The 21,964-nt window shown below is 39.7% G+C and overlaps 1 protein-coding gene across 5 annotated transcripts in view; it reads right to left on the bottom strand.

Moving 5' to 3' along the window:
- Positions 1 to 7,310: 7,310 nt before the first annotated feature.
- Positions 7,311 to 21,964, bottom strand: part of Cul2 (cullin 2) — a 28,478-nt gene continuing 13,824 nt past the window's right edge. For all 5 annotated transcript variants that reach the window (XM_067134234.1, XM_067134233.1, XM_067134235.1 and 2 more), the window contains 13 exons: positions 21,563 to 21,663; positions 20,528 to 20,718; positions 19,905 to 20,071; positions 19,206 to 19,437; positions 17,865 to 18,046; positions 17,490 to 17,697; positions 15,309 to 15,455; positions 13,865 to 13,942; positions 13,203 to 13,269; positions 12,501 to 12,586; positions 11,451 to 11,564; positions 10,160 to 10,375; positions 7,311 to 8,983 (listed from right to left, as the gene is read on the bottom strand). In XM_067134234.1, the coding sequence (XP_066990335.1) occupies positions 8,852 to 8,983; positions 10,160 to 10,375; positions 11,451 to 11,564; positions 12,501 to 12,586; positions 13,203 to 13,269; positions 13,865 to 13,942; positions 15,309 to 15,455; positions 17,490 to 17,697; positions 17,865 to 18,046; positions 19,206 to 19,437; positions 19,905 to 20,071; positions 20,528 to 20,718; positions 21,563 to 21,663 (1,921 nt within the window). In that variant the 3' untranslated portion in view covers positions 7,311 to 8,851. The remainder of the gene's footprint in view (positions 8,984 to 10,159; positions 10,376 to 11,450; positions 11,565 to 12,500; positions 12,587 to 13,202; positions 13,270 to 13,864; positions 13,943 to 15,308; positions 15,456 to 17,489; positions 17,698 to 17,864; positions 18,047 to 19,205; positions 19,438 to 19,904; positions 20,072 to 20,527; positions 20,719 to 21,562; positions 21,664 to 21,964) is intronic.

Raw genomic sequence — 21,964 nt, 5'->3', positions numbered from 1 at the left:
TAACAACTTCAATTCGCGGAAGAAATTTAGGTCATGAATAAATGGGACCTAAAATTAAAAAACCAACAGAACCAAAATTACAATTACATGCAAGTGTCCCATTTATTCATGGCAGGGGTTTTCTTTGTAATTATTCAAGTCTTCCTTACTTGGTCTATAAACCAGTGGGTCAAATCTAATTATAATTTAGATTTTTATATGTGACTTAGGCCCACATTCAAACCCTAAACCCATTCCACAAGGACTACTGTAACCTGCAGTAGGCCTCTAGCAACCTACAGTAGGCCTCCAGTAGTTTGATTGTGATGTTAAAAAAAAAGTATACCTTAGTTTTACCAAACCACTGAGCTGATTAACAGCTCTCCTAGGGCTGGCCCGAAGGATTAGACTTATTTTACGTGGCCAAGAACCAACTGGTTACTTAGCAACGGGACCTACAGCTTATTGTGGAATCCGAACCACACTATAGCGAGAAATGAATTTCTATCACCAGAAATAAATTCCTCTAACTCTTCATCAGCCGGCCGTGGAATCGAACTCCGGCCCAGCGAGTGCCAGTCCACAGCTCTACCGACTCGCCCAACGAAGAGCTAAATGTAAACGGGGTTCTGGGTGGGGCAGACCACTGGGAGAGGGCGACGATGTTATTGTATGGTGGCCATTTCGAATGCCATCGCGCGTACGCAGTGTTATAGGGGAGCTTTTGGTGGAAGGGGGATCATTTGAGGAAAAAGGGAGGGGGGGGGAGGGAGGGATATAGTCATATAGATACATGTATTCAGCCAGTCATTTTATAATATGAACTTCATATTGAGGAAAACCCTTTCGAGTTGTGAGGTTGAAATGAATTGATAGAATCCCGCAGAAAATCTATGGGTTAATTTGACAATGCCTTTGGATTTCATGCTGCCGAGTCTAGTAAAATCCTATAATTCATGTTCTTAGCAGATGTTAACAGGCCAAAGAAGAACTTCTGATTCACACAATCAAGGTTCCATTTAGTGGTAAAAAACGAGTAACATTCCAGCGACTCCTTCATAATAAATCTCACAGCATTAAGTGTTTTTAGATTCACAGACCGTAACGCATTGCTTATTAATTTGGGCAATTCAGCGTAATGTGTTATCCTTGCTAAACTTAAATCTTTATATATTCTTTATTTATGTGTTTTCTGATACGTTTACCCACTTTTTCGTACCTTGTATGTGTGCGTTTGTCACGCTTACCTTTTCACCACAACTCCTAATCGGTTGAAGGATTCCATTCAAACTTGTTAACAACGTCGAGTATTACGTATAGATATGTATGAAGGGAGATTGTCCTTTTGTCCGTCTGTTAGTGTGTCTGTCACACTGACATTGGGATCTCGACTACTTTTCACATTATCTCTCTCTCTCTTACCTTGTCACCATAAGTCCTACACAGTTGTAGGAATCTTGATCAACTTGTGGAATTATGAATCTGCATTCCATAGATTTGGTTCCCGTAGGGGTAGCGCCGTCAGTGCACCTCATGCGGTCCACTGTAGGCATTACTAAGGTTCTTTGCAGCATACCTTCGGCCCCTAGCTGCAACCCTTTTCATTCCTTTTACTGTACCTCCTTTCATATTCTCTTTCTTCCATCTTACTTTCCTCAACCCACTCCTAACAGTTGATTCATACCTGTTACACCTTTCAGACTTTTACTGTCATAGGTCCCAGCACTTGGCCTTGGCCCAAATTCTGTATCCAGTTCAGTCCATAGATTTGGTATTCAACTTAACCTTGGTCACCACACACACTTTCTAGGAAAAAGTAAGTGTCGCGAGAACATTTCACCCATTGCCGCGTTCCTAGAGAGGTGGGAGCTAAGGAAGTTTCATGGACCAGTTTATGAAGAGAAGTAAACAAAATTATGTTCTTGGTTCTTCGTTTTGAATCCACGTTTAAGCTCAAATACCCTTAGTCTAAGAATACGAGGTAACACATTGTATGTTTTTTCAAGTCACTGCAACATCTACATGGTCATGAAATATAACAAACCTTTCAAGTAGTTTTTACTTTTAAAGTGATCTGAATTTTATTTTTCCTTTGTATACAAACCATGGCTTTTCGTAAAGAATTATCCTCGGCAAAAGCTGGGACGATTGTCAAACTCCAGTTCATAAACCTTGGGAAAATACAAATTACAAATTTATTTGTTCAGAAGTACAAACCATTATCTTTTATACACAAGAGGTCCAGACAACTAAATGGAGTTGAATCCTATTTGGAATTGTCACCCGCCAATGCCAGCTTTCGGAGCAGGAGTGGGACCATTCCCGCGTGCTTGGCACATACCACTATGTATTGTCGCTTACCTGCACTACCGAGGGACCTATCAACTACTACTGGAAAACTTACAAGAACAACAATGCATTCTCCATTTCCAGAACTTTGATATGCAGATGGTGTACCCTACTACCACTCACCTGACAAAAAAGAAGCTCTTGGGTGTTTCCTAGCCCTCCTTCCATGTATCTGTGAAAAGGTGCATTTCGTGAAGAGAAGAGCTAAGAAAAGAACTCACCGAGGGGTTCCGCCATTCTGTCATCTTGCAAGAACCCTTCGGTTCTTTGACTCAGTGGCATGAATTGTGAGGGGAGGTCATGTGGAGTAGCCCAGTGGTTTCAGCCATCACTAACGCCAGAGCAGAGCAAGAGGAAATAACCACGTAAAACAATCTTCTCCGAGACGACAAGTAGGCAAGCAACGTGCCGGAGCTGAGCTGGTCGTTCCTGCTGGTACAGGAACCAGTGGTGATACCTCGCCGAGTTTGCTCGTGCAAGAATCTGATGGACAGCCCTCACTGCTGCCGAGTCTACAAGCATACCCAGGTACACTTTCTGTATCATAGGCATGAGATCAAACTTCTTCCAGTTCACCATGGTCCCAACTCATGGCAAAAAAGAGTAGGAAGTCTTTGTACCGGAGCAAAAGCATGTCAAGAGGACAATAGTACTAAATAATTATCAAGGTAGAGCAGTGAATGGGCCCCAAGCTGAAACCCACATGAAAGCCTTCAGGAAACTGTTGGGGAAGTCATGATTTTGAAACACAGCACTTGGAATTGGTAGATAGCTCTGTTGTGGATAAAAGAGAGGTACTTTGGATAATGTTGATGGATGGATTGTTGGAAGTATGCATCCCTCACAACTACTGAAATCATGAAGTTGTCTGTGATGAAATACGGAACAGAATGTGCCGTCTCCACCTAAAAATGAGCCTGCAACACTTACTCGTGTAACATTGAGAGGTCTAACACCGGTTTCCAAACCCAGCGCCCACTGTTCCTGCCGTAAGAGCCATGATTGATGCTGCTGGGGCATCCCCTGCAATAGTAAGGAAGTGGTTTGCTGGACGGCAGGAAACCCCCAATCTGTAGATCCGACTCTTAACCCGATCCAAAGCACCTCAAAAGCAACTGCAATCATAGCAGTTGGAACAACTGCCTCACATCTGGACAACAGGGTCCCACAAGGAAGGTAATGGTTACTTCCCAAAGATCATTAGGCTCACAAGAACCATAACAATTTCTAAAACAATATTATTTAATGGGTTCTGAAAGGAGGGCAGCTAAACCCTCCTTGAATAGAAATTTCCTAAATGAGGTGATGACAAAGCAATACCCTTGAGATCTACTTGAGATTGTGGTCATGAACGCTGAATGAAGCCCAACAGGAATTCGTGTGAGAGGCCATCTAGCATCCCCTTCTTCCCCCTGTGGGAAGAAGGTAAAGATGAGGAGGATGATTGATTGATTGATTTATAGTTTAGGCATGCATGCCAAACACTGGGGCAACTAAGGCCATTCAGCACTGAAACAGAAATTGACAGTGAAAAGGTTTGAAAGGTGTAACAGGAGGAAAACCTCAAAGCAGTTGCACTATGAATCAATCGTTGGGAGAGGGTGGATAGCAAGATGGAAGAAAGAATATGGACGAAGGTACAGTAAAAGGAATGAAAGTAGCTGGAGCTAGGGGCCGAAGGGACGCTGCAAAGAACCTTAAGTAATGCCTACATTGCACTGCATGAGATGTACTGATGGCACTAACCCCATCCAATGGGGTTTAGGAGGATGAGCATGAGGTTGATGCAGAGAGGAGTTGGAAGGACAGCACTTACGCCTCTTCCTACTGCTGCAAACTTGACAGCATTCAGCTCATAGCAGTTGTGTCAACAGCAGGTGACGAAGGGGTCGTATTAACAAGAGTTTCTAGTCAACGTTACAGCATTAGGTGTATTATCCCCCACCTCCAACGATACCCATCTCTCACCTGTGAGAGGGTGCACTTCAGGAAGAAGGGAGGTCTTTGGCAGACGTAGGCCAACACTCGAAGGCTCACGCCTTCTACTGAGCGCCTCCCGACAGCATTAAATTCTCCTGTACACCAACAACAGTGCTGAAATTGAAAGGAAGACAAGTACAAAACAGTGAGGTTCCAATCTAACATCTTTCACACCTCTGAAAAAACGCCATTTCTCAAAACAAAAATCTCAACTACAAAACAAAGTTCAACGTAGCCATCAAGAGGGGTGAAGCAAAATTGTATCCTCTCGTGAATGCTAAAGAAAAAGTGCTTATGTTTTCTAAGTTCAACAACCGTTCCAACTCGCGCTGAGAATACATCTATATAAGATGATGGTAGGTATTTCTGTAGGAACAAATAAAATATTAATCTTAGTACCAGAAGAACATTGCTCCAGCCTTACCAAATACTTCCATACACAACTCGGAGTATTTATACCTTCCTTCATACAGAGGCATTTCCATTACTTTCAGTAGTTTTTTAAAAAGCCTGCTTACAGTACTCACCATTCTTTACGTTTGTCGAAAAAGTTCTTTGGCCGCAAGCAGACGTTAGTAGTGCTCAGAATAAATAAATGTTTTGCCTCTCACATGAAACCTGTTTTGTTAAACCTCTTCCTTCACCATCAAGAGTATACTCAGGAACTAAAACCTGCTTTTCTTACAATACTCAGGAACTAAAACCTGCTTTTCTTACAATCACAAGAATACTTGTTCATTACCCTAAAATATTCCTACTTTTAGTTTTCTGTACGAGGAAACTGTTGACGGCTTTGTCTGTATTTTTTTTTTCTGCCCTCAGATCTTAAAAACTGCTGAGGGTAGAGGGCTGCAAATTGGTATGTTGATCATCCACCCTCCAATCGTCAAACATACAAAATTGCAGCCCCCTAGCCTCAGTAGTTTTCATTTTATTTAAGGTTGAAGTTAGCCATAATCATGCTTCTGGCAACACTATAGGATAGGCCACCACCGGGCTGTGGTTAAACTTTCATGGGCCATGGCTCATACAACATTATGTTGAGACCACCGAAAGATACACCAGTTATCAATGGCCTTGATTATACGCTGTAGCAGCTGTACAGGAAACTCGATTGCTCCGAAGACACTTCGGCCAGCATTTAGTGCGAATTTTCCTCAAACAGATGGTGGCGTGTCCTGCTTACTTTTACGATAAAATTCAGCTATCAGATGCCTTCAGCGCCTGCGGAAATAAGTTCTCATACTTTCCACTTCATTACTTTACACAAGATGAGTAAAAGGAAACTGCTGTAGTAGTGATAATTATAAATAATACTAACGAATTATGAAAATAACAGCAAATATTTGTCTAAATTTCAGACGAGTTTGGGAGTTACAGCAACAACATGGTCAAAAACAAGACATCACTGTTGTCTCATGCTCAAAGCAGGTATGATGGAAATTGACAAATAAGGAAGTATTTTACACAATCCCAAAGCTCTTAAGAGCTATAACAACTTAATTGGTGGTATTCATTATTTTCTGCAAGTGAAAACTATAAATTCTGTTGCTTCAAACATAAAATAAAAAATATCTCACGTTTAACTTTATAATATTACAGGAATACAATAATGGTGTATCTTTATGCAGTTGAATGTCTGGAAACAAAATGAACAAGTGTAATCATTTTTGAAAATGTTCCCTATTTTTCTGACTCCCAAGTTCATTTAGGAATGTGAAATGTCATACTCCTTCAGTGTGTAATAGCTTCCAAAATAAATATCTCTTGAACAAAAACCATACCCTACATATTACCTAATACACTCTAGAACATTTTAAATCCAAAAAGATTATGAAAAGGCAGGGGTTAATGACCACTCAGTAACACTTCACATACATCAACTGTTTGATGTAACATCATTCCTTGTGCAACACACAGTAAGAACTTTCCGTATTATTTGATCTTCAAGGACACACGTAAAGTGGAAGGGCATGACTTAACCAAGAGGAGATAACATGCCCTTTGAGGGGCATTCTTCAGTAGCTGATAATTTTGTCTAACCCTTATTTAATTTCTTAGGGCTTGTCTCAGTCAGGCCTCCTAGCAACCCTTGAAAAAAAGTAGGAGTCTGCCCAAAAAAAGTAGGAGTTATAATCTTGAAAAGTAGGAGTGTCACATGGACATAATGTGGTATTACAAATGTGACATTTTAAGCAGTTAAATGTGTACGTGAACGTTTAAAAATTCATTATCAAAGAATAATTAAGCAGTACAAGTAAGCAGGTGTTATTTGCTCCATTGTATTAAATACTTTTTTTGAAAGGGGGGGGAAACCCCACCAAGGCCCACCCCCTGACCAACCTAGTAACAAGAGGTATTTTGCTAGCTTGTTCTATTTTACAGCTAATTACGAAACAAAAGTTACTAAGCCATTTGGTTTCACCCTTTTTTATTCATTTCTTTGATTCAATTACGCAACGTTATCCACTCTGGTCAGGGGGCCGGATGTCTTTCATCTCCAAATAGTACTTGCTTTGGTGATTGCTGACACAAACATTTATATAACATTAAAAGGCAGCCAATATATAAACCAAAAACATCACCACTAATGTGGTTAACCAACCACTCAGTAACCAACACACTGCCACACTCATTCAGCACACTTTCTGTATTCTTGTATCTGTTCAATTATAAACACTGGTTTTTTTAATCCTTTCAAACTTTTTAGTAGGAGTTTCCTCAAAAAAGTAGGACTAAGCAGGAGGGGGTCTGAAAAAGTAGGAAAAGTAGGAGCACTAGGAGGCCTGCTTAGTCTAAATCAGCTGATGAGTTTTTCCAGATCTCCTGAACCTGTTACTGTGGGGCACCACCTCTTTTAGACTCAATGTCCAAACTCCCTTCTCTGTGCTGCCCTCGTGTTTCGTACGGAAGGACACTTCAAACTCACGGACGACTCCGGAATGCACTAGACGTCTCGTCACGGCAAGAGGTACAATAAACAACGTGAAGTAAATGAAAGGTTTCGTTCAACTATTTTATTTCTCTCTTCAGTTCAAAATTCTTATCTGGTTCAAGTAAAAAAAAGAAATAATACTCGCACTCAAGGTAGAGACGTACTGCCATCTACCTCCAAGCACATGGTAATGTCAGTTGATGGAACAGGTGAATACCTTACGGCTGAAGTCCCTTAGAAAATGCAAAAATGTTTATCACAGTTTTTCATTCGAAACAAAAATGCATCATCGAGTTCTTAAGATAGTTCTCACAAAGCTCTTTTGATATTCAATTACCAAGCAAACAGCAGGACACCAAACTTAAACGATCGTGTTACGGCTTGTTAAAAGGAGACAGTCTGTGGGAAACCAAAGTCGACGCACGGCGTACGTGCTGCTCTTGGGGAGATGAAACATGGCGATAAATATCTGTTTATTAAGGTAAGGCCGAGACTCTTCGCATGTCTTCCCTTATTACAATTGATACTGTATGTTTTGAAGTATTTACAATAACAATAAATTATATCTTAAGAATATTAGTCAGATTACAACTAAACCTGGAGAGGGGCTGAGCCACGGAGGTGAGTGAAAAGATTGATTGAACGGCCTGGATCAGCGTGGTACTAATAATGTCAAGTTGGTAGAAAAACACCAAAAAAACAAAATCAAATTTGACTAAATGTTGAGTTAAACCGCAGACAGGGGGAGGGAAACAAACAAACGACAGAGACAGGAGAGAGAGAGAAAGAGAAAGAGAGAGAGAGAATCCAGTTTCTGATATAGTTAATATATATATATACAAGAACAAGGTTTGAAAAGAGATTCAATACTCTTTCTTATAGTTCCACATAGTGGAACAGTATACAAAGAAGGGAAACAAATAAAATAAAGGCACAGCACTGGTGCTTCTTGAATGATAAACGACTTTCTCCTTCACAATGACGACGCCCGACTTGCTACGCTCTTCGTCGATGGACAGCCACAAGCAGTTTCCACACACACTTGCACAAAAACTAAGAACTACGCAATGTTAATTTAATTTATCAACTAAAAATACTTTTGATATGAAGAAAGCTATAAAAAAATGCAGCACCATAGCTAAAAAGAAGGGGGGAAAAAAATAAGAAGCATCACATTTACTGCACTGTGTAGACGACGGCGACGGCGACCAGCAGCTGTCGGTCGCAGTCCTCCAAGGTTGCCACGGATGTTGGGGGGGGGTGGCAGCGCGCGCGACTGCCGGCGAAGCCAACCGTCTATTGCTATATGTACACGTCGAGTCACGAGTCTATCTTAACGCACAAGAAAGCCGATGAGACGAACTCAAGTTCACAGTGACTCTCTTCATCGTGACGCGCAACACACTGTACAGGAGAAACTATGTGGCAATCTCGAGCTTGAATGCTTGCTTGACTTTAGCGATTTTTTCACGGCTGTTCTTCCGCAACCTCGCCGGTGAAACAAAAATTAAGAGAACACTCCTCAAGACACTGATTGCAATCACAAGTCATCAAGTGAATAAAAAATAAAAAAAAAATAAAAGGACACATCCACTAACATCGCTAAAATTATGCCACGTAGCTATACTCATCTGTGGTGTTTGGGGTACGCTCCAAATACTGCTTGTCTATCAGCAGTTCTATGCATTTTTTAATCATAGGAATCTGCGGAGCGAACCTTGCTCGAGACTGGCTAATGACCTGCGTGGGGGAGAGAAGAAAAGACTCATTAAACAAACCTTTGAAACAATCTTGACCATAAAGCTACATGACAAATTATGTTTCAATAAAATCTTTAAAACTATTTCAGTATTAATATAGTGAACTCCCTACCTAAGGTACCTTAAAATTCTTCCTTAAACCATCTGGATAAAAATTAAAAACCTTCTCCAAGACAGCAGCTAATGAATTTCTTTTCTTAAGAAGTTCTATCCTTTCGTAAAATCTCCCCAAATCCATAATACATACGAAATCTAAAATGCTACAAGTCCAGTTATCTTAGCAGTGTTATATAAAAATGTTTTTGTTGGTACTTGTCGGTAGCCATATTTCTGTAGTACCAAATGGCAAATCTAATTTGTAAACTCACTCCACTGCATATTAATAGATAGAATAGAAGATTTAGGCCAAGGACCAAGCACTGGGACCTTAGGTCATTCAGTGCTGAAATGGAAATAAAGGTAAAAAGATTTAAAAGGTGTAACAGGAGGAAAACCTCGCAGTTGCACTAAGAATTAATTGTAAGGAGGGGGTGGAATGCAAAATGGAAGAGTATAGGAACAGAGGTACAACAAAAGGAATGAAAGGGGTTGGAGCTAGGGCCGAATGGACACTACAAAGAGCCTTAAGTAATGCCTACTGATAGATGCGACTTACAACGGCCATCAAACGGCATTCATACACGTAACATACAAATAATTGAGCAACCACAATTCCCTGTTCTCAGTCAAGACCTTGAAACAAACTGTACAATTCTGACTGGTTATTAGCAATCTCTATGTCTGATATTTCAGAAATAACAATCATTTCCAGCCATCCCTACAAAGAGGGTAATTCCCCTGCTTTAACCTACAACTCATGTCAAAGCCCTTGGTATCAATAACTCAAGAAAATGGCTTGTACCTGGAAAAAAAAGAAATATGTGATTTTCTTTCTTTATATAAGCATTAAGCATGATAAATCTGCTCCTCACTTAACATTTGGAAGTCTGACAACTCCACAACTGCACGGGGCAAACTAATCCACATTTAAGTTGCAGCCAAAACAAAACTCCTAGGAAACCAGGTAGTATTGAACCTGATACTAGAAAACGACATAATGTTTGCAGCAGCATTACGAGTTGGTTAAATAAGCTTGACTGACGAAATTCATACTCACTTCTTGGACTAACATGGTGTGTTTAAGTAATTTACGTGCTTTCATTATCCTAACGATGGCTGCCTGTAGATACAACTTGCGGTCCTCATCCACAGCGGAGTGAGTCTGCTCAGCTTCGTGTTGCTGTTCCTTCTGGGCAGCGACGCTGATCTTGAACTTCGTCCGCTTATTGGTGTAGTCCATGTTGAGTCGCACTACCGTTTCCCCTCTTAGATCCTGGAACATTCAAGCGATAGGTTCAGGCTTCTGTTACATGTACAGACACCACCCTACTTACAACTGTTCAAACTTACAAACATTCAGGGATGCAAACTGAATCATAAATTAAAACTGCGTTCAAAGCACTTCCCTTTGCCATCCGCAAGTTCAGATTTTGTTTTTACGCCTGTTCTGTACATACAATACTGCATGTACAGTGTATTAGGCTGAAAAAAAGTACAGTACTGTAATGATTTTATATCATACTGTACTTACATAGGCATGATGAGAATGATAACCAACTCGCAAACACTTCAACGTACAGAGGGCCGTCCGGAACGTACTTCGTTTGTAAGCAGGGTGGCGTCTGTATTTACTTTGTCAGAGAGAAAATTTCTATAAAATGTTCATCACAACTTGTATGAATAAAAGATTCACTTGTATGAATAAAAGATTCTCAGGTGATGAACAGTTATGAATACAAAACCAAGACAGACTATAAATAGATTAGAACAGAAGACACAATTTAGAACAGAGGGCCACCGCTGGAACCTATAAGGTCATTCAGTGCTGGAACGTTAACTGACAGCAAATAGGTCTGAAAGGTGTAACAGGAGGAAAACCTCAAAGCAGTTGCACTATGAATCAATTGTTATGAGAGGGAGGAAAGTAAAATGGAAGAAAGAAAATATAAATGGAGGTGCTGTAGCGTAAAAGGAATGAAAGGGGTTGCAGCTAGGGACCGAAGGGACGCTGCAAAGAACCTTAAGTAATGCCTACAGTGCACCGTATGAGGTGCACTGATGGTTCTAACCCCCCCTGCAGGGGACTATGACTAGAGGATGTTTTTCCTTTAAAAATTTTTCACAAATTTTCACATGGAAAAATTAATATTCTTTGTAATAACTTATTTAAATAATAATCATCAAACCCTTGATTTTTATTACAAAATGAATGTGAAGACAGTCATTGCCTACCGGGAAAATCAATGGCATCCCAACAGACAATCCTCCAGTTTCCCCACACACGATATTAAGTTGTAATTCAGAATCTACAGTTCTTTTCTAAATTACACCACCTACGACATACATACCTCTCCATCAGCAAAGAGTAATTTGCTGTCTAATAGCGACTGCAAAAATTTAGTGAACTGCTCGTCATTCAGCTGTGTGTGGTTTTGCAACTCGTTGCAAGTGAGGCTGTCAATCTGCAAAAAAAGTGAGTAAAATTAATCAAAACTGTCTCAAAGACAGAGTGAAGCACTTAGCAAAGCCTTAAATGCAAAAGTACCTCAAGCAGAACAAAGGAAAATGAAAAAAATGAAGACCTGTAACAGATGACGGCAAAAGAGACCTGTCTTTGAGTGAAATGGAACATAAAATTTCAGCCAAAGGCCAGGCACTGGGGCCTTTGAGGTCATTCAGTGCTGAGAGAGAAATTGAGAGTAAGAAGGTTTTAAAGGTGTAACAGGAGGAAAACCTCACAGTTGCAATATGAAACAGTTGTTAGGAGACGGTGGATAGCAAGACGGGAGAAGGAGAATATGAACTAAGGTACTGTAAAAGGAACGAAAGGGGTTGCCGCTAGGGGTCGAAGGGACGCTGCATTTGGAGGAAGGGGAAAGGTTGGAGCACTTACGAAAGCATTAAATGTAGAAGTCCCTGAAGCAGGACAATGACCAGAAAAAGAAATCAAGATTTAGCCCCGGTAAGAACTTAGCATCAAGTGGACTAGATAAAGGAAAATGACTACAATATAAAAGTACCTTTCATAATCACTAATTACTGTAGATGTAGAATATTAACTTACATCATTAGGGTTTACAAACTGAACCAAAAGGAAATTGGATTGAAAAGCAAAAAAATCTTACACTGCACCGAGTACAAGTCATTTCTTCAATTCTCAAACAGGGTTTTGCTCTTGCCTTTCACTGACTAAAAACGTAACCATTATCGTTTTTTAGAAACTATGTAATTTATATTGCTGTGCTTATTATAATATTCAAGTGCTTTCCGTATCTCGTACTTCCTTCTATCAAACCTCTCTTAAATGACAAAGATTACTCAACCAGACTACAACTTTTACAGGCTAGCTAAGGGGTTCGTTCTCAATACTTTCGACCTTCTGTGAAAAATACGCTCACCTTCTCAAACATAAGTAACATTGCCATCTGGAAAGTCGACATTGTGATAAGGTACGTCCTCTTACTGTGACTGACTTTCAGTTCCCCTGGAAAATGGACAAAATGTTAACGAAAGAGTATTCTCACATTATGTACAAAACACCAGAAATTCATACCAAATGTGCATCTTGACAGGAATCATAAATTTTCAGTGTGCGTGCATTCCTACATAGCAAGTTCTAAGGACTACCCAATTACTGAGCCGCAGAGAAGGCAGTACAGACACCACCCTACTTACAAATGAGTTATGTTCTGGACAGCTGTTTGTAAAATTGGTTACTGCACTCTCATGCCTATTCAAGTACAGTAAGATATATAAAGTGAATAAAGTACTATATGTTGTTTTCATTTTAAAACACATTACACAGCATACAGTAGTGTATGTACAGAACGGGTGGACAAAATTTGAACTTACGGGTGGCAAGGGCGAGCGCTCTGAGCACAATTTTAATCTGCGACCCCCTTTGTTGGTATCTGACTGTTTGTAAGCAGGGTGGTGTCTGTAATTTCCTTTCTTATACACTATAAACTCTATCTGGAAGAGACTGACATTGTTAACTGCTCCCATATCAGCTCAGAAGGATTCTCCATATTTCCTCATATAAATCAGGACACTCCCATTAAACCTTCAGTACAAGATACAAAAACAAGCTATGTTCTAACCTTGACAGAGATGGTGTAGCCACGTTAGTTTTCTGCCATTGAAGTTCTGGTGGTAGAAAGTTTCAAACTGGAAAGAAAAATATTAATTTGACTGATGGGTTATTCATTCCAAGACAAAGTCAAGCAAATGACTTCACATATTTCGCCACATAAGATGTGGTATTGCATAATTCTGGTGACTGAAAGGTCCCTTATCCCAAAAAGTTCACGCCTCTCACTCCCAAAATCTAATCGCTTATAGGCAGTGATGTGATCCACTTAAGAACAATTTTTTGCAAAATTCCACATATGCTGTTATGTGTAATCAGGCTGACGGACACATTCACACACATCAAAAAACATGATCTTGGCAACAGAAATAACACTCCACTTTTTCATATTTTGAGATATTTACCATTAAAAACTTTAATGAATCGTGTGGTTTATTTACCAGCTTCCCTTCACTATAACAAACTACTGTTACCAAATGGAATTAGAAAATGTGGTTCTCTCATATGCCTATTTCCTGAAAAGCTGTGTTAACAGCAGAGTAGATTATGGACATACTAGTTCAACACGAACAAAAAAACAGGTTTATGGACAAATCAATCTCTTCTGTGGCGGCAATTATGCCAAAAATTAGCTGAATACTCTCAGAACGACATAATTTCTAACTCACTTACCATCTGTACAGACTTTTCTAATTCTTGGGGCACAGAAAATGGCGTAATGCTCGTCTGCCCAAGTGGCCACGCACCTGCCTGGAATGAAAATACAACGCATTAGTCAGTTTCTGTACACTCTTGAGTAAATCTTGTTAGGGACTACATTTCATCTTCTTTGCAAATGGTTCTCTTCTTACCAAAATTTTAGAGGAAAGCGATGCTACCAATGACCTTTTCTGCATTTCTCGCTGTTATTTATTTTATTTGTTGTTGCCCTCCTACCCTGTATGAGATAGGGGTGGGGTATAACTTTCCGAAGCCCCATAAGCAGTGCTTTCTGCCTTTTACTATTCATCCCATCCATTTTATCTCTTCTTGGTTATCCAACCTCTCCAACTTTACCTTCCTCTAATTTTTCATCTCGCAAGAAGAAACCTTTCGGGCTGGACTTAAAGACTAGACTTCATAATGACTTAAAAGACTTATTTACTATGAGAATAATTAACATTCTTATCATTTTCATAACAATGCACCTTCTTTTTCTTTAACAGGTCGGTACAGTTCTCCGCTAGCACTCTGCTGGGCCCACGTTCGAGTCTCCGGCCAGCCAGTGAAGAATTAGAGGAATTTATTTCTGGTGACAGAAATTCATTTCTCGGTATAATGTGGTTCGGATTCCACAATAAGCTGTAGGTCCCATTGCTAGGTAACCAATTGGTTCTTAGCCTTGTAAAATAAGTCTAATCCTTTTTTAGGAGAGCTGTTAATCAACTCAGTGGTCTGGTTAAACTAAGGTATACTTTACTTTTAACTTATGATCCACAGTGCTATGGACACGCAAAGTAGATTAATTCTTCAGGGCTTTCAGACAAAAATTACATTACATTTCTATTTCAGATACATGTAGAAATGGTGCCACGGCTTGCACTATCAAGGGGATACCTGCATACCTGACCGAATAAAAAGAATGACTGGAAATGAAACATAAAACTTAGGTCAAAGGCTACATGCTGGGATCTGAGAGGTCATTTGTGCTGAAAGGGAAATTGAGAGTAAAAAGGTTTTAAAGGTGTAACAAGATGAAAACTTCATTTTGCACGATGAAACAGTCATTAGGAGAGGGTGGAAAGAAAGATGGTTGAAAGAGAACATGACTGGAGGTACAGTTAAAGGAATGAAAGGGGTTGCAGCTGGGGGCTGAAGGGACGCTGCAAAGAACCTTCAAGTAATGCCTACAGTGAACCATGTAAGACGCACTGACGTTTCTACCCCCTGCGGGGAAAATGAATAACTGAAATTAGTATTAATATTCACTGTTCATGGGCCCTACCCACCTCAATGCAAACAAGGCTCTAAAAACCAAAAAACACAAGCACAAAATACAAAACATATCCAAAACTTCTGAACGGGAAAAGAAACGTCGCACAACTTTCAAACGAATACAAACGGACGGCATATTCACCTGAAGAACATTAATTGAGAAATTAATTCCTAGGTCGAGTGACTTCCTCTTCAGGTAGTCGTTGAACTTATGATTAAGGTCAGCGCTGACCGACATGTCGGTAAACATCCGATGCAACTTGCTCGTATACTCGTAGCCGCACGCTAGCTGTGGGGAGATGGCAGCGATTAAATCCTCGTTTAGAGGAACATAACTGTTGGTACTCAGTGCAGACACCACCCTTCTTCAGATACAGATAAACGGGATGGCAAATTAAAGTTTGTGTTGAGGGGGCACCACTTTGACATTCCTAAATTCAGATTCTGTTTTGGGTGCTTATTCTGTACATGCAGTACTGTGTACAGTGTATTGTGCTTTCGGATGAAAAAACATAAAGTACTGTACTGACTTAATATCGTACTTTACTTAAGTAAGCATGAAGAGTACAGTAATCAACTCACAAACAATTCAACGTAACTCATTCTAAGTAGGGTGGTGTCTGTATCATTCAATAATAATAATAATAATAATAATAATAATAATTATAATGGAGAAACAAATCTGCAATTACATACAGGTGCATATGTTTAAAAATAAATCTCAACGGAGAGCTTTCAGGAATCTGTCTGAATTCCCCTTTTCAATCGAAAAAGGGAATCAACCAGATTCCCAAAAGCTCTCGGTTAAGATTTATTTTTAAATATATTTACCCGTAAATAACTGTGGATCTGTTTCTCCATTTCAAGACTCGTGCTACTATGTGTGTTTTTAATAATAATAATAATAATAATAATAATTGAATATGGAGTTTAGCTCATTGGCTAAGTGCTAGGACCTATGAGGCCACTCAGTGCTGAAAGGGAAACCTCACAGTTGCACTATGAAATAACAGTTTGGGGAGGGTGAAAGTCAGATGGCTTCCTGATAAGTAACAAAGTCTATCAAGTTAAAAAACCTCATAATATACCCTGCACCTGGGGATTATCTAGATCTCTTACAGCTAACAGCAATTTAACATAATTCCTAAGCTAAACGAACCTTCCATTAGACTAAAGATTCAATTCAAGAGTGTCTGAAAGTTAAACTAACCTACCATTATACTCAAGATTCAATTTACGGGTTGCCTAAAAATGTATCATATCTACAATGTCAGTGAAACAAAAAATTCTCATATGTAGCTGCTAAGTTCACACGAATAAGTAGAACGGACAAGCAAGAACGTTCACTGGTACTCGTGCAGTTGCGTTCGTTATATCTTCGTTCTCACGGAATGACGAAGCTGAGGACTTAATTATTGTATTGCAGTTACTGCCAAACAAAGCTTTCAGGAAGCCACTCTGGAGTTTTGTGGTGAATTCAGTGATCCTGTACATGTTTATAATAATAAAAATAATATAATAATAATAATATACGAAGGGAGCAGACCCTCTTTTAAGCATGTTCTCTTAAAACGAATGGCAGCATCGGTGGAAATGATTTCATAGAAGAACTTTTCAATTCTTCTTACTCTTCTTTTCTTCACGGCTGATATCTGCTAAGAGCTGGGAGATGTATCAGCCTTGAAGACAAGGGAACAGCAATAAAAACTGAGAATGCCTCGTATAAAATAATAAAAAAAATAATATTCCTAATAATTATACAATAATAATATTAATAACACTTAATAACACTATCTCATTTAACTTTATATCTTAATTTTTAAAAAATATACACTGGAATGTGGAAATAACTTCATTTTATAATAGAGAAGAAATTTATACTAACATTATGCTGTACAGTATTGACAAACTGCGCCCAAGTTTGTACAAGGACTTGACAAAGACAATGAATTTGAAGTGAGAGGGGAAAAAAAAAAAAAGGGCTGTGTATGCTATAACAAAATGCAAAACATCCAGGAAGCGGTGATTAATAAACAAGACCTAAGACTCGTAACTGCCTACCTACAGACCTGGAACTGAAATACAGAATTTATGCCAAGAGCCGGGACCTGTGAGACCGTTCAGCGCCCAGTAAAGAGATTCGATAGGTGTAACAGGAGGAAAACCTCGCAACTGCACTGTGAAACAACTGTTGGGGAGGGTGGAAAGTCAGCTGGAAGAGTGAGATTATGAATGGACGTGCAGTAAAGGGAATGAAAGAAGTCACAGCTATAAGCTGAGGGGGCGCTGCAGAGAACCTCAACTGAACCACGGGGGGACCTACCTTTAGACGGTTGATCATGCCCTCCTCGGAATCCATGGACTGACTCTGCTGCTGGATGAGCCTCTTGGCCAACATCCTCGCGTAGAATTTTTGAAATACGTCCTTATCGTCGATATACTTAAATATTGTTATACTAAGGCCTACTTTGTCGTCGACCTCACTCTCGTTGAGACCTTTGGTCGACTTTTTGAGTAATGTATCACAGTATCTGAAACAAACATCGCCACGGATTATGAACGGGTCAATTCCAATCATCCACAACCTATCTTGTAACATAAAACAGGCCATTGTGGCATTTTATAACGAGACCATCCACCGTATGACATTACACAGTACCAAACCTTTCAAAACGCTGAAATAAAACTGCTTTCTCACCTAGCAAGAAGTTCGGGAGAGCGACATACAACCTTTGTGTTCCCACCCCTATGATTAACGACGCTCTCAAATGCTTTGTCTAGAGCCCCTACAAACTGCTGGTCATTGTGAAAGACTTCGGTAATCATCGTTCGGTATTTCTTGTGCACTTCTAGCAAGCTTTCAACGAACTGGGCTGGGACCTGGGAAGTACGACAACATTTTATTACATTTGTCAAAATGGCAAGTGGAAGACCTTGCCACTCTTGTGTTTAATGTTCCATTTGCCTAATTTATTTTTCAAATTTCATATTAAAAGAGGTACATAACTACTGGAAAACAATATCAATAAATGTACACCTGCATCAAATTGTCAAAATCGAGTCTAGGGGGCAGTCAAAACTGCTATATGACATTTAGAGAGAGTGAATTTCAAAGATCAAAGACCACACAAAACGAAAAGAAAGTTGTAAAATGGTGTCCACAATAAATTGGCAATTTCTATGACTGATAAAAATATGGTTTATAAACTTCTGCATCAAAATTTCCAGTAAGAAAAAGTAAATAAAAAATTAAATCAAGAATCTTTTGGCTGTCACGTTCAGTGCCACTCTTCTTGGAACCATGAAAATCTGAAAGGTCTAATGATTGAAAATGTATAATACAAAATTTGATAACTGTATTGTAAGCAATTCTGAATCCTTTGACTAAAACTAGGAACACAAATGAAAAAATAGACAAAGTTCTGAACTTCGACACAAATGGTAAAATTTGTCTAAGACCTTTGTAAGTGAATTCAAACTATAGTTACAGTACTGCAGTCTTTTGCGAGACATAAAAACAAAGCAAATTTTAAAAGTATTTTTTATTTTTCCTAGCACACAAATCTGAAGATCTTTACACTGAGATTTAGATTGTGCTCGCAAGCTAAATCCGTATGCAAAGACCAAAGGTTTGTATTTGTGTAGAGAACATGGGATGTAGGCCATTAGGCCGAGGGCCAAGCACTGGTACCTAAGAGGTCCTTCACCACTTAAACAAATCGAGAGTAAAAAGGTTTGAAAGGTGTAACAGGAGGTAAACCTCGCCCTTTGCCCCATGAAACAATTGTTAGGAGAGGGTGGAAAGGAAGATGAAAGAAATATGAACGGTGGTACGAAACAATTGTTAGGAGAGGGTGGAAAGGAAGGTGGAAGAAATATGAACGGTGGTACAGTGAAAACGAAAGGGGTTGCAGCTACGCGCCGAAGGGTCGCTGCATGGAACCTAAGCAATGCCTACAGCGCACTGCATGGGGTGCACTGACGACACTACGCCCCCCCCTCCACGGGATGCATCTGTGTGGGAGCAAACGGCACTTACATTGTCCCCTTTTAGATTGGCTATTGCTTGTAAACCCCTCTGTTTTATGTGCTCTTTCACGTGCTGGACGAGAACCGTTATCCCGTTGGGTATGGGCCGTAATAAAGTGTACATGTTGGAGAGGTCTCTCGTCCGCTCCCCGTTCACCATCGACCCAGTTTCCGCGTGGACAGTACTTAGGTGGTCGGCAACCATGCGGTCCTGCACTTCCTTCACTACTCGTTGGTGGGAGCTAGGTTTGGGAAGACAAAAGAATTACTGTGTCGTATCAGGAAACAGGTTATGAGATCTACCGATAAAAAGCATATAAAATCCTGCTGTCATTGGACAGAAAATTCCTCTCAACTGTTTATCCAAATTAAATATTAAATAAAATTCCAAAAGTGTATTGCCTCATGCTAAACACCTACCCACAACAATGACTACAGCAAGCTACATTATTTAACACCAAATACAATTCTTGTATTTTATAGTTTAATTACATTTTTAGCTCTTTATTTATTAATTTAGTTTTCATTTATAATAACTGATCTTTTATTTTTCTGTGCTTCCTACTACCTTCTGTTATTTCTTTCAAACGAGCACCACATTCTTTGGAAGCTTGAATTTCAAGTCAGTGGCCCCTTTGGTGGGCTTGTTCCATATGAATAGGGATCATCCTCTGAATAATAATAATAATAATAATAATAAGCCAATTACCTTGGAGGGAGGAACTTGGTTGCCCGAAGCTCTTCTTCTGCCAACCTTGCAATCACTCTCTCCATGTACTGAGAGACGTTGCATTCTTGCAAGAGGGACGATGCCTCTTTGCGATAGAAGGACCCAGTTTCTCTCAAGAGTTCCCCCTCAAATACAGACTCATAGAGCTGAAAGAAAACATGAGTGCGTCAGGGGGAAATCCATTTGGCAGTCTACAAGAGAACCACCTTCACACAGCACAAAATGTAAACCACTGTTTCACACAGGTCTTTATAAGATGATTCGTAATCTTGTGATACCAGATAACAGCTGCAAAGTTGGTTGCTATAAGAAAATGACATACTATTATCGACTAACGCTTCTCTTTGCATAAAAATACTATTATACATAGCACAAATACCTGTTGAGACCTTAAGGTCCTTAAACTAATGAACTGTGCAGTGAAATTTATCTAGATTAAATAACAAACCAATTACAATACTTAGATAGAAAACACATACATCTAAATTCTTCCAGAGCTTAATTAGAGTCTTAGCTCTTGAATCAGACAAAATTTGAAGCAAGGAAGGGTTAAAGTAGTCAGACACCTTAGCAACTAACGCAACACCTGGTCCTCAACATACCTGCAAGGTAGATTTTTTTTTGTACATATTAACGTCAACAAAGGAATGGATGACGCCACGAATCGTGGGGGTGGGGACATCCGTCGCGGCTGCTGTCCTGTCCTGCTGGATGCCCGTTAGCAACACTCCTACGAGGCGCGACTGTAAGGGCGTTATCATTTCCTTCTGCCATATCTCGAGGCCAAGCTCACCTGCAAAACGACAGGGCGTTTACCGCCTTGGAGAAGTCGACTTGGACGGGCAAGATGACAACGATAACGTGGGTAAGTTAACATATGGTTAACGACTGAAAACAAGGATAGTGACACTGAAAGTGGTTCATTCATAAACATGAATACAGTAGTATTCGTTAATAGTCAATTTTGCTTTGATAAACGACAGAGTAGCGTTCAATTACAGTCAACTTTGGTTTGACAAACGGCATAATCAAACGATGGATTTGCCCAGTTCCATCTCCATCAGATTCATTATTCATAGTCGGCCATTTGCTGAAGTTAATTACCTTTACATATTGAATAATCAAAGACAGGAAATGCTACTTTTCACCTGGTCAAAAGTAATCCCTAAGAGGGACGTGAATGTTACCCCCACAGTCTGGTTAAATATTAATGGTGTCATTTCCTCAACGCCCATTCAGGCATCATGCTCTTGAAACATGTGAATCTGAGAGAGCATTTTCTCAATGAAATGTGGTGCTTTACACACAAAGTTCCCAAAATAATTCCATTATCATTCACAGCTCAAACATTGCAAATTTTCAAAGTAATCTGTGTTTCTCCCAACATACAAACCTGAAGCTCTTTACATTTGGACCGGCTCACGTTCGCAAGCTTATCCTGATGTACCGAACGAAGGAACAAACTACAGTTTAACACCCTACAATCTGTAAAACAAACTTGTACAGTACTCCCCTGTGTGATAGCAACTCAAGAAATAAGTTAAATCCATATCAACAGAACTTTATATTGAAACCCCACGTAGCAGTACCTTAAATCCACGCAACTAACGATCAGGAGAAGTTACACAAACACTGACCTATTTCTAAAAGCTGTTCGGACATGTCCATGTGCATGGAACCGTACGTTAAGTCTGCATCGCTGAACTTCTGCTTCTGGACGTGTTGTGCATTCAGGTATCTGAAATCATCGAGACATTTACGAATGGAATGGAATATAGAGCTTAGGCCAAAGGCCAAGCACTGGGACCTATGAGGTCATTCAGCGCTGGAAAGGAAATTGAGAATATGTAGGTCTGAAAGGTGGAAGCACTGGGACCTATGAGGTCATTCAGCGCTGGAAAGGAAATTGAGAGTGGGTAGGTTTGAAAGGTTTAACAGGAGGAAAACCTCAAAGAAGTTGCACTCCGGAATAATTGTAAGGAGAGGGTGGATAGCAAGATGGAAGACAATAAAGACAATTATTATTCATATTATTAGAC

Source organism: Macrobrachium rosenbergii, chromosome 35 (genome assembly GCF_040412425.1).
Source record: "Macrobrachium rosenbergii isolate ZJJX-2024 chromosome 35, ASM4041242v1, whole genome shotgun sequence".
Classification (NCBI taxonomy): domain Eukaryota; kingdom Metazoa; phylum Arthropoda; class Malacostraca; order Decapoda; family Palaemonidae; genus Macrobrachium; species Macrobrachium rosenbergii.
The sequence above is the reverse complement of the archived record's forward strand: the minus strand, read 5'-3'. Positions and strand labels throughout refer to the sequence as shown.